This window comes from Mixophyes fleayi, chromosome 2 (assembly GCF_038048845.1).
Source record: "Mixophyes fleayi isolate aMixFle1 chromosome 2, aMixFle1.hap1, whole genome shotgun sequence".
Lineage (NCBI taxonomy): Eukaryota > Metazoa > Chordata > Amphibia > Anura > Limnodynastidae > Mixophyes > Mixophyes fleayi.
In genome coordinates this window covers 11,760,013-11,773,717 of record NC_134403.1, presented here as the reverse complement: position 1 = coordinate 11,773,717, position 13,705 = coordinate 11,760,013, and the positions used below count along the sequence as shown (strand labels likewise).

Here is a 13,705-nt window from a genome sequence, read left to right as displayed (position 1 = left end):
GATCACTCTTCATGACATTCTGGAGAATATGCAAATTATCATCATAAAAACTGAGGCAGCAGACTTTGTGAAAAATAATATTTGTGTCATTCTCAAAACTTTTGGCTACGACTGTAAATTGTAGTTTAACTACGTGTATGTACAATGTTTAAGTGTAAAACATGCCTTTGTGTTTCTAACTCCCATTGTCCTATAGATTGTAAGCTTTCGAGCAGGGTTCTCTTACCTCTCTGTCTGTATGTGTTACCCAGTATTGTTTTATTAATGTTTGTTCCCAATTGTAAAGCGCTACGGAATTTGCTGGCGCTATATAAATGATGATGATGATGATGTGTATATACTAACCAGGAAGTACACTCCCCCCAGCCACTGGGTTCAATGTTAAAAGGTGTTCAATGTTTTTTCCGCTGTCTTTAAGAATTGTGCTGCTAAGCTCGGTTTGAATAAAGTAGATTATGGGACTCATTCTTTTAGAATAGGAGCGGCTACAGTAGCGACAGGGGAGCAGAATATCATGGCCTTGGCTAGGTGGAGATCAAAGTGTTTTAGACAGTATGTTAGGCCATCCTTTGCGCTCTAGGCTTAATAGATGCGAATTGGTAAGGCTGACCCATGACATGCGTTGCTTGTCTTGTTAAAAGGAGGCGCGGAGGGATTTTTCCATTTCTTAAAGTGTTTTAGACAGTATGTTAGGCCATCCTTAGCCCTCTGGGCTGATTCATGTGCAGGCTGCATGAATCAGTCCAGATTGGTTAAAGGGGAAGCAGGCTGGATTACCTCCTGCCAAGCTAGTGTCCCAAAACTGTATTTAAAGAGCCTGTGTTACACTGAAATGTATTATACCATCTGTACCTCTGGAGATTACTAGTACCTTAAACTAGTGTATGTAACTGACCTTTTCTGGACTTCCTGAGCTAATAAACATGGACTGCTAAAGGAACCTGCTTTGACACCTACTTACCTGCTGTAATTCCTTTGACCACATATTAGACCAATTTAATCTGTTATCCGGCTGTTCTGAGGTTGGAACCCAGCATTCTAGTACCAACGCTTTGCCCGCTACCTGCAGCTCTGGCCAGTGTGTTACCACAGCAACCTTAACCTGAGGGCAAGAGGTCAGGGGTATATTTTCCTGGAAACATTTTTCAGATTAAATAAATTTAATTTAGCGTGTTCTCCGTGATTCTTTGTGACCTTACGAAGCCCAGGGAGGCTCACGCTACATGTGTATGTGAGTTAGGTGTGAAACATTAATAAGTGGTCCTGGTGAACGTAAGGACACTATAATAAATTATTAGTGGTGGCAGAAAAGGTGTATTCATTGCTACGTGACTAAGGTGACTCCTGTCATGGCCAGCTGTTCAGATTGCTGTATCTGGGACAGGCTGGGCGTTCGTGACAGCGACTTACAGTGTTCACTCATTGCTAGGCTTTCTATATCTGCTGAACAGACATCGTTCCATCATTGATCATGATTTTTGGTAAGATTAGCACAATAACACATGACTGTGGGAGTGTACACATTCTTGCAATATCTAAACAAACGTTTGTGAATCATGTGATCTGCATGATCATTGGATAGGCGTGTACCCAGCTGAACCGAGTGGTTTCAAAAGTCACCATGTGGTCTCTCACCATCCACAGGATTTCCCCTTTGACTTCACAAGAAGGGTCTTATACTTTGAAGTTTACCTGATTTTGGCTTAGACCACAAATGTCTATGATATTAATAGATCAATTTTTTTTAGATATTTGTCGGGGAGTAAAGGATTTGGGAAAAGGGACACTTCTTTATTTATGGCAGAGATTGTTCTATCTTGAAGACCCTTATGAACATCTTAGAACTTATCTAGCTTGGTACGTGTCTAGATTTCCATTACACTTGTGAGGCCCTCTGAATGAATATGGCCCTGATTTGCTTCATTCAGTTACTAAACCAAAGAAGAAACGTTGGCTGCTATATTTCATATAGCCGGCTTTAAAACCAAGGATGACATAGCTGGAATTTCCCACCTTCACCTGTACCTTCAATCCATCATAAATGCTGTGGAAAAACTGATCTCCCTCTTCCATTTATACAGACCAAGAGACCCACATCCCACATTGTTATACTTCCGCACTCTAGACAACACCTAGATTGACCTTACTGAAGTAACCAACAATTTACTTATAGCTAAGTTGAAGGGTCTTCCTATCAATCCCTCCTTGACCACTTCTGACACATCTTTTTCTCCACTTCCTCTATCAGTTGCAGTTCATCAGGACTATGTTTTTGCCCTTCTGCTTTTCGATCCTTCTACATCTTCTCTTTGTGAATGAATATAATCTTTTGACCTCCACTACCAACTCTATGCAGATGACACCCAAATCCCAAGACCTATCTCCTTTGCTTCTCAGTCATCTCCACTTGGATTCCCAGCACTATTTAAAACTTACCAGTGACTCCACCATCAGCTTTACTCCACATATCCAGTACCTTGTGCTATGTCATGTCGCCTCTTCCTCTAAAACATTGCCAGAAGACGCCACTTTCTCAAATTGCCAATACCCTAATTTACTCTCTTTATCTCCTAGCTTGACTACTGCAACACCTTCACCCTACTACCCCAATACTAGCTATACTAAACATCACAACGAGACTGGTCTTCCTCTGTCTCTCCACACCACTCTGTAAATCACTACACTGGCTCCCCATAAACTCTAGAATCCAATTAAGCTATTCACCTTTACCTTGAAAGCCCCACCAACAAATCCCCTCAAACATCTCTGACCTCGTCACATGCGTCACATGATACTTTCCCTTGTGCCATCATAGATCTGTCTCTCATCTCCTTTCTGATAACCACTTCTCACTCCCAACCCCAAGACTTCTTCTGTGCTGCTCCGCAATATACGGAACTCCCTACCATGGGCTGACTAAACTCCACCTCACCTCAACTTTGAAGCTACCATCCCCTGTCGGACTAGCTCCTACTGCCTCAGGTTTGCCTTCTCTCTTTAGTCTGCCATAGCTAATCTGTTTCACGTCTGCACCTTCTATGTCAACCTTGTATGTCCTTATTTAGTTTCTGTGTAAAATTTATTGTATGATTTGTTATACCGACAGTCAGACACAGAAGAGTGTTGTGGCACCTTATAAAATAATGATGATTATATAGACTAGGACACCCACATCCTCACCATGTTATGCACCCACAATATATTCTATTTAAATAGACCAGGACAGCCCATTCCACTACATCATCCATTTATATAAGGTTAGGAAACTCCATTCCCGCCATGTTAAAATCCCACCACCACATTATGCCTTTTCTATAGACCAGTAGACATACATCATCACACCATGTTACACCCGACCGGTATATTCCATTAATATAGATCGGGACACCCCATCCCACCACATCTTCCAGGTATACAGACCCACACACTTTATATCAACATAATTTACTGTAAATGCAGATACGTATTTAGATACAATTTCACACTTTTTATATTAAAGAAATTAAAAGTCAATCTATTAAAACGTGAACTCCTGAAATGCTGAATGTTTCTTCACCATTAGAGAAAGAAAATATGGTTAATAAGGAGGACAGAGAAGTCAGTATATCATAACAATGCAAACTACACAGTCGAAAACAATACACTACTGCATACAAAACGACTACATTTCGCAAGCTGATTAAGTGTGCAAATCTACGTGTAACAAGTGCTCAACCAGACCTTGGCTGATAGATACAGAAAGCACCTCCCCCTCCCACAGTGGCAATATACCCCAGCTTACAATGGAAGTAGCTGCTGAAGCAAGTTAATGAAGCCACAGGCGGGGTGGGGGGTGGTGGAGTCAAAGCGTTTATTACTAACAGCCGATTCCTGCATTTCTCTATAATACGAGTTATATGCATTAACAACACACTGAACTACACATATATTTCAGGTTTTTTTTTTTCTTAGAAAGACATCGGGCAGCTCGAATGCGTCTCAACGTATCTGAGCCATCAGCCTGACTGTAGCTCAACACATGGTTACTGCTAATCTGAGCACATTTCCTCTAATATTTGGGTCATTGGTCTTCTCAAGCAGCTTCTCACACCTCTAGATGACAGATTGTACATTTTGACAAATCATAAGAACATCAAGGCCAAAACATGGGCTCTCACATTTTGATCTAGTACAGTTGTTGTAACAAGTGGAGATATCGATTTGACCCTGTGTGTCCAACTGATGGACAAGATACAGAAATCTAACTTCCCTGAGAGTCCCCTGATCAAGGGTCCCAGATGATTCTAAAGTAGGATCAACCTTCAAGTTCATGACCAACACACACGATTCAGGCTCATTTCTAAAAATAATAAAAGTTAGAATCCCTTAGTCTTTGTGACATGCAAATTTTGAATTATGTCTTTCAACCGGGTTGAAATCGACCACATTTAAAAAGGATTTTCTTTGTTACTTTCAATTATGCCTGTATTATAAGTCTAACTGAAAACTTAGGAGGAGGATTTAGAAAGTGCTCTTCTTCGGATATGGTGAGGTGTTAATATATGACGGAGCATGCTGCTGGAGCATGGTGGTCAGTTGCCACCGTTTCATGATACATGATGTTTCTTCTACAACCGTGACCTTGAGGCTTCTAAGTGATAGATCTACATGTAGGAGTTTTCCACGGTGTGTGATCTTTGATGTGTCACTAGTTGATAGCTCCAACAAAAGCTCCGACCACACTCTATACAAATGTATGGCTTCTCCCCGGTGTGGACCCGCTGGTGTCGGGCAAGCTGATAGCTCCAGCTAAAGTTTTTCTTGCACTGTATGCAAGAATACGGCTTCTCTCCAGTATGGGTCCTCTGGTGTTTGTTATAATCGGAGTTGCGGCTAAAGTTCTTGCCACAAAGACGGCACTGGAAAGGCTTCTCATCACTGTGGGTGACGCGATGTCGGTCACATCCCACCTTATCGATAAAACATTTGCCACATTCTGGGCAGGTGTAGGGCTTCTCTCCAGTGTGTATCCGCTGGTGCGTCACTAGCACAGACCTCTGACTAAAGCTCTTTCCACAAGCAGTGCAGGTGTAGGGCTTCTCTCCGGTATGTATCCTCTGGTGCATCACTAACTTGGAGCTCTCACTGAAGCTCTTACCACACTCATTGCAGGTGTACGGCCTTTCCCCGGTGTGAGTTCTTTTGTGTGTGATAAGATGTGAGCGGACACTGAAGCTCTTCCCACAGTCACTGCATGAATATGGCCGTTCCCCTGTGTGTGTCCTCTGGTGTATAACCAGCTTGGAGCTCTCACTGAAGCTTTTGCCACACTCTTTACAGGTGTAGGGTCGTTCACCAGTGTGAGTCCTCTGGTGTCGTACAAGTTGGGAACTTTCACTGAAACATTTGCCACAGTCAGGGCAAGCAAACGGCTTCTCCCCGGTGTGGATTTTGTGGTGTCGTATCAGTAGAGAACAGGAGGTAAATCCTTTCCCACATTCCTTGCATGAATAGGGCCTCTCTCCGGTGTGGTTTCGGTGATGCTGAATTAGCAGAGACTTCTGGCTGAACCTCTTCCCACAAACCGTGCACAGGAAAGGCTTTACTTTAGCGCTATTTCTCTTCTGAGAACCCAACACTCTGTCTGTTGAGAATCTTGGCATATTCGGTGGCACAGAATCCTCATCGCTGTTTATCTCGGTCTTCACAGAAACTGCAGTGTGACCCTGGGGAGCGCTTACAGATGGGTCCTCGATAGCAGCTTCTTTTCCTTCCAGATGCAAAGTTTCATGAGAACCTTCATGGTTGACATCATTATCTGGAGGAGAAGCAATAAAGTCACTACAACTTAAAATGTTTAGAGAAAGTCGTTCTGGAGAACTCGTGATTGGATTGCGGCGTGTTTTGGTGGGTTTTCGCCGGCGTCTGGGGGTCTCCACTGAGCTTTGCCTGGTAATAACTCTCTCCCAGCATTGAGTAACAGCTACTGGATTGGCCTCTGTGGGATAAATAACAGACCTTAGAATGAGTAATGCAGCTCGAGCACTGCCATTAGTACCAATGAAACAAAACTGTTTTAGTCTATTTCATATAACCGCCTGCTTCCCCTCTTCAATACACATATGTACAATACACACTACTGCAGGAATTCTACTTTCCACCACTCACGTATGCACCTCCTTTTGTATTCTGTATAGATTTGTGGTTTTGACAGATTTTTATGGCGCAGTACAAATAGCTATTATGACAATGATGAAACCGTATATATTGGTTTTTAATCCTATTTTTAAACAATACGTATATACTTTATAGGAAATGTGCAGGAAAAAAAAAGTAAATTCCAAGAACCTTGTTATACACTGATCTCAAGCTCCCATGCATATACATCCATACGTTGGATGTTTATAGTCTGGAATAACATGCTATAGTTAGAGGTCTTATCCTCACACTTTGTGGGACTGTTTTCTAACTTCAGCTATCTAGGCCGATGAACAATATTACACATTGTATTGCATTACGTGTTGAACTATGTTAATGTGGAAGTATACATCCATAAATGTGCAATAAGACTGATCAATATGCAGTGATAAGGTCAGTGTGGTCCAATTGCAACATGATTTTCAGGCTTAAGTTAATTCTATTAAACCGCCTGGTTGGTGACTGAACATTGTCCGACACAACTCGTTCTGTACGTTACTCTAGGACCAGCTGGACAGAAGGACGTGTCCTGTATATGAATGTTCTCTTGTTATTACTCTGTAGCTATTAGTGTGACACAACTCGTTCTGTACGTTACTCTAGGACCAGCTGGACAGAAGGACGTGTCCTGTATATGAATGTTCTCTTGTTATTACTCTGTAGCTATTAGTGTGATACAACTCGTTCTGTACGTTACTCTAGGACCAGCTGGACAGAAGGACGTGTCCTGTATATGAATGTTCTCTTGTTATTACTCTGTAGCTATTAGTGTGACACAACTCGTTCTGTACGTTACTCTAGGACCAGCTGGACAGAAGGACGTGTCCTGTATATGAATGTTCTCTTGTTATTACTCTGTAGCTATTAGTGTGATACAACTCGTTCTGTACGTTACTCTAGGACCAGCTGGACAGAAGGACGTGTCCTGTATATGAATGTTCTCTTGTTATTACTCTGTAGCGATTAGTGTGATACAACTCGTTCTGTACGTTACTCTAGGACCAGCTGGACAGAAGGACGTGTCCTGTATGTCAATGTTCTCTTGTTGTTACTCTGTACTCATTAGTGTGACACAATACCTGACCTTTTCTTAGCCCTCTCCAAATACTCCTGTAATTGTTTCTTTACACCAATATGCAATCATCCATGCAGTGCGGATTTATACTGTGTTGCGTGTCCTAATATTTTGTGTATTCTTGTTCAAAAACTCAAACATCACTACCATGCAGAAGACCTAGAACTAGATGTACTGCAATGCAACCAGCAGGTGGCGACATATATACCAACCAGTGCAGAAGACATCTGAGGTGCTGTCCCCAGGCTCCCCCGCGTCCTGCATACTCCCGAGTCACAGCTACGGCTTCATGTGTTCACTGCAGAGACACAACGTCATATCCTTTATCTATACATGTTCACACGTACATATATATGTACACACAGAGGCACACTCACTACTGTCCCTATACACACACTCTCCTCAACACTCATTGTCACTATATACACATATAGATTCACTATAGATGGAGCATTATATAAACACACATGTATTAATACACTATACATTATAGAAACACAATTTATGAGTGAAACATTATACACAGTATAAAGATAGAGTAACAATATAATATGTTGTTTAATATAATACATACTGCCCCCCTCCTTCTCTCCAAACCACATGCCTCTCCCACGTTGTCCTACCAGTCCCTGACAAAGGCCCATAAACTCCATCACCGTCTGCTGTATGTCAGTGACACTCACCTCTCAGCAGGTGGGATCCAGGCCCAAAACCTCCGGATGCTCCATGATCCTCTCCGTCTCTTGTCTATTGGTCTGTTGAATAATTAACAAAATAAAAAACAGGTATGTATCCCTGATAACAGAGAGTGAGAGCGGGGAAATGATGGGCTTGGAGCATGGTATGTAATTCTGAAAATGAAGGTGATTGTATTACATCTTGCTTAGATGGGACTCTTGTTTGCTGCTTAGAAAGGGAAGATGTTTTAAAGTTTTCCCAAAGTTACTTTAGCAATTCATGAGTTACTAGATAAGCCTTTTCTTTGGATGAGCTGGAAGATGCGGCAGCCTCATTACCAAATGGCAAAAGCCCCTGAAACACATGGGTGTCAGAGATGTCTGCCTTCGTAAGATCCATGCGCTATAAACAGCACCTACCGCCAGATTTAAAATCAGATCCTCTGTCCATTTCGAATGGAACAAGACAGGGATGGTCCCCTCTTCCCAAATATTGTTGTTTTGTGCATGGAGGCACTCGTGAAAACAATCAGGATGAATCCAAATATTTTGGGCTTCAGGTTGGAGGATATGGATAGCTTGCAACACTCATTAACCTTTGCCTGACACCCGAATCACATCAAATAACTAACGTCCTAGTACAATTGTTTCATTCCAACTTCCTCCTCTTGTTATCAAACCTGAAAGCCTGGAAACCCCAGGTAATTTTGTAAGGTGGACGGATCAATTTTATAAAGATGAATTAATTGACCAAAATATTATACCTGTTGAAAACATTACCCATTGACCACCCTAAAAATTTCCTTAATGATTTCCAGTTTCTGAACAGGGACTCTTTCTGGGGAGGAAGGCGACCCAAGTTTTCAAAAGATGTTTTATAATGGAGAAAATCTCAAGGAGGACTAAAACTACCTCTCCTCTCGGGATACCTCCAAGTGGTCATACTTTCTAGGATCTTAGACTGGTCAGCAAAAGGAGAAGTGATTTTAGTCTAATAGAGGCAACTCCTGGGAGGGTCTACCAAGGAACAAAGCCTCAAAAAGTCATCAGGCTTCAATGAGGAGGTCACCAGATTTGGTGAATAGTAAATCCTTCATCATGTTACAGTATCTTTAGGACTAATAACAAAATGTAATAAGAGGCAGGGTGCCATATGTATATGGTATGTTTGGGGGAAATGACTAGGACTCGCTTTTTGTAGACATATTTAGTCCTATACACAGAACATTAGTACCCCCTTGTCTGCTCACTATGACCTATGTGCTAATAGTACTCCATTGTCAAGAGTGACTCCATGTCTCTTGCTGTGGTTTACAATAAAGTGATATTTCTACTGATTAATGCTCTCAGACCTCCTGATGAATCACGATACCTCTTCCAGAGGGACGCGCAGTTACTGGATTACCAGATAGGGCTTCCGCGGTGCTGCTCTCTGATACTGGCCTGGAGAAACTGAGGAGAAAATAAAGAAGTCTCAGAAGAAGGAGAATTACAATGCAAGATAGCAAATGTAGGTCCAGATGTATTCTGCTATGAGGTAAAGATAAAGCACCATTAAACCACGTTTTTCTGGCAAGATAAGTACCTTTCATTATTATTGTCGTAGATTTATACAATAGGGAAAACAGTACATACAAGGTAGACAAAATAAATGCAGACATGAAAACAAAGGGTATGGAGGAACCTGCTCATTGGAGAGCTCACATTCTAAGTTGAAGAAGACACAGCTGAAACAAGAGGAGCAAATGTTGTTCAGAGTGGAGATTGGGACAGTTTTGAGGGTGCATTAGTGCGAGTAGTATGTGCGGGGATAACATAAGTTCTATAAAAGAGATGGGTTTTCAGAGAGCGTCTAAAAATTTGAAGGCTGTGGGAAAGAGTGATTGAGCATGGTAGGGAATTCCATAAGTGGGGAGCAGCACGGGAGAAGTCTTGTAGACGGGAGTGAGAGGTGGTTATTAGAGATGAGACAAGGCACAGATCAGAGGTAAACCTAATAGGACGGGAGGGAGAGTATTTTGAGAGGAGATTTGAGATGTGTGGAGGGGTGGTGGTGTTGTTGAGTACTATGTAGGAAAGGATTAATAATTTAAATTGGATACTGGAGGACACAGGGAGCCAGTGCAGTGACTTGCAAAGTGGTGCTGCAGATGTGGAGCAGTGAGAGAAAATGGTCAGTCTATGAGCAGCATTTAGGATGGATTGAAGTGGGGATACATATGTGGGGAGGAGGGGGGTGCCAGATAGCAGGAGGTAGCAGTAGTCAAGATGGAAGACAATGAGAGAATGGATAAGAGTTTTGGTAGCATGTTTAGTAAGAAAAGAGAGCACATACAGGCAATGTTTATAAGGTGAAGTTGACAGGACTGGGAGAGAGTCTGGATGTGAGGAAAAAAGCAAAGGGCGAAGACAAGTGTGACACCAAGGCAGCAGGCTTGGGAGTAGAGGAAATTGTGGCATAATTGACAGTAAGGGAGATTTAAGGGGAGGTGGCGACTCTGGAGGGAGGGAAGGTGATAAGTTCTGTTTTGGACATGTTGAGCTTTAGGTAGCATTGGGACATCCATGTGGGGATAGTAGAAAGGCAGTTGGTTACAGGAGATAGTATAGAAGGGGAAAGGCCAGGGAATAGATATAGCTTTGGGTTTCGTCAGTGTAGAAGTAGTACTGGAAGCCGAATGAGCAAATTAGTTCCCCAAAAGAAGAGGTTTACAATGAGAAAAGTAAAGGGCCAAGAACAGAGTCTTGTGGGACTCCAACAGATAATGGGAGTGGAGGGAAAGATGTAACAGAGGAAGAAACACTAAAGGAGCGGTTGAATAGGTAGGAAGTGAACCAGGAAAGAACTGTGTCATAAAGGCCAATGTAGTGAAGGGTGTGTAGGAGAAGAGGGTGATCAACAGTGTCAAAAGCAGCAGAGAGGTCCAGGAGGATGAGTATGGAGAAATGATCCTTAGACTTTGCAGTAAGTAGATCATTGATGACTTTGCAGTTTCAGTGGAACGCTGGGGTAGAAGCCTGACTGCAGAGAATCAAGAATGGAGTGAGAGGAGAGAAACCGAGACAGGCGTTTGTACACCAGTCGAGAGATGGTTTCTTTAGAATTGGGGAGATGAGCACATGTTTAAAGGAGGATGGAAATATGCCAGTTGAGATAAACATGTTGAAGAGCTGAGCTAGCGGTGGGCATGCAGTGTGGGAGAGGGAGCGGAGAAGTTGGGCAGGAATAGGGTGAAGGGGACTTCATCTTCATTTACTGGAGAGAATGAATTAAGGGTGGATTGAGGAGTTAAGGTAAAGGTGGGTAGAGTGGATGGAGGGTGTGAAATTTGGCATGAGGAAATATCTAGTCGAATGGGGTAAATTTTGTCTTTGAAGTAGGTGGCAAAATCAAGTGCGGTGAGGGAGGAAGGGGCATGAGGTGCAGGTAAGCAGAGAAGTGAGCTAAAAGAGGCGACGTGGGTAAGAAGACTGGGTGGATATTGGAGATTTGAATTATGTTTGATTGGCAATAGAAAGGGCAATGCTGTAAGATGAGAGGATGAATTAATAGTGGAGGAAATTGAGATAGAAGATTTCCTCCAGTGGTGCTCTGCAAAGCGGAAGCACTTTTAGCGGGTCTGTTTGGTGTGCCATGGTTGGTGTTTGGATCGTCGGAGACTGTATGTGGTTGGTACTTGTCAGAGAGTGGGAAGGTTATGTTAGATAATCTTGAAATGAAGCAGTAGCTTGAGAAGACAAGATCAAGGTAGTGTCTATCACAGTGAGTGGGAGATGAGGTCCATTGGGAGAAACAAAAGGAGGAAGTAAGTGAAGTAATTTATCGGCAGAAGAGACAGTGGGATTATCAACAGGAATGTTGAAGTTGCCTTGTATGAGAATAGGCAGGCGAAAGGATAGGAACATGATATAGTGAAGTCTTAACAGGCTTTTATTTTTTTTCTCGGCTGTCCTCCTACAAATCATTTCTTTTGAAAACCTCTCTGATTGGCAGACAAAAATGGTTCCAGACCATTAACCTTGATCCCAAAGTTGCAGATCAAACTAGTGCTCTGGCCAGAGGCGAGCAAAGAAACATTCCTCTAGCATTGGTCCGACTTGATTGGGGCAACAATCGAGGCATGTTTGAGATAGAAACCATGGACAATTTCCCTACAGAAGTCCTACTGGACTGAGACAAAAGCTGACCAGCCACTTTGTTGGAGCTGTGAGACGCAGTCAAGCCAGTAGTACCACTCGAGGACCCCATATCACTTCACAGCCAGGCTACCGTCTGCTCACCCTAACCATCTGAGTCTGCCGAACAGCCTTCGATGAGTAGGGCCAACAGTGACAAGGAAGTAAACTTGGGGAAGGTGAAGGGGGCTCAGTGAGCTGTATGACTGACCCAGCCCTAGTAGGCAAGCAACACATAGCAGATGAGATAAGGGACTATTGTACAGACTGACAAATATGACCAGTTCCAAGTCTGCAGTTAGTGCCAAAGCAGTAATGAAGTCTGTTGCTAAAAGAGGTGCATAATGCTCCATTTGCCAGCTGTCAAGGCTGGAAAAAGACAGACGCCTGGCTCTGGCAAAATTTCTTTTGGATTTGACCAGGATGTAGAAAAAATGGTCTCTGCATGCAACATGTGCCACTGCATCAGCAGGAGGCCCCCCAGCCATGCACTCCTGAAACCCATGCCCATTATTGAGGACCTCTTTACAGGTTGCAGTCAATATCATAGGACCACTGCAAGAGCACAGCCGTGCTGGGAATGAGTGCATTCTTCTGATACCCAAGGCAGTAGCACCGTCCTCTACAGACACAGAGCATATAGCACAAACCCTGATGAGCGTGTTCAGTCAGATGTGGTGACAGAGCTGCATTTTGTCAGTGTACTAATAGCGATCCTCTGGGAAAGTTTTAAGATCAGGCCCCTGATGACCACAGCCTGACAATCGCAAACCTATTGGCTGTGAAAGTGATTCCCTCAAACACCTTTTCCATGCGATCTGAGGGACAAGATTGGGACGATTCCTGCAGCAGCTCCTCTTCACCTACCGGGAGGTGCCACAGGAATCAAACAGATTCTCCCCCCCTCAAGCTCTCGTACGGACGGCCTCTTAGAATTGGTTCACAAGAGCTGGAAAGGGAAGTTTATCGACAATGACATTTCCGTGCAGGAAAAAAATTGAATGCCTGCGGAAGCATGTGAAGCAGGTAATGGACCTTAACCGCAAACACCTGCACAGCGCACACGTCAAGCAGAAGAAGCTGTACGACTGAGCGTCAAACTCGGACCCGACCGAGATTGGACAGAATCTCTGGTACCAGCTTGCAAAACGGGTCAGACCATTTGTGGTGCAACAACAACACAGGGTGACTCACTACACAACCGCACTTAATGCAACAAGGTGTGAACATATTTTCAGATTATTATTTTTTTATATACTTTATTTTTGCTTTTACTTCTGGTCTTGGTTTTTATTTTAATTTGTATATTATTATTATGTCTTTTGCAATGAGATGATGGGCTCTTTTTTGTTTTTTAGAAAAAAATCGGTATGGACATTTATAGTTATGTACAAATCAATGTTTATTGCTTGTAAATATTTGTTACTAGTGGAAAAAAATTAACAAAATACCATATCAACGGACTTAAAGAGTATGATGAGAGAGGGGTAACAACAGATACCACTGATCAGGTACACCCAAGTAAAGTCAGCCTTCATCACACCATTTGGATTTACTGCAATGGCCTTTGGGATGGATAAAGACTGTCCAACCACCTTTC

The 13,705-nt window shown here is 42.8% G+C and overlaps 1 protein-coding gene across 3 annotated transcripts in view; it reads right to left on the bottom strand.

The window, feature by feature from the left end:
• Positions 1–3,177: 3,177 nt before the first annotated feature.
• Positions 3,178–13,705, bottom strand: part of LOC142140693 (uncharacterized) — a 19,058-nt gene continuing 8,530 nt past the window's right edge. For 2 of the 3 annotated variants that reach the window (XM_075198482.1, XM_075198481.1), the window contains exons 2-5: positions 9,302–9,381; positions 7,936–8,007; positions 7,465–7,550; positions 3,184–5,977 (exon numbers count right to left, since the gene is read on the bottom strand). In XM_075198482.1, the coding sequence (XP_075054583.1) occupies positions 4,644–5,977; positions 7,465–7,516 (1,386 nt within the window). In that variant the 5' untranslated portion in view covers positions 7,517–7,550; positions 7,936–8,007; positions 9,302–9,381 and the 3' untranslated portion in view covers positions 3,184–4,643. Of the gene's footprint in view, positions 5,998–7,464; positions 7,551–7,935; positions 8,008–9,301; positions 9,382–13,705 lie in introns of those variants that run through there. The other variant, XM_075198484.1, reaches the window with a different exon arrangement.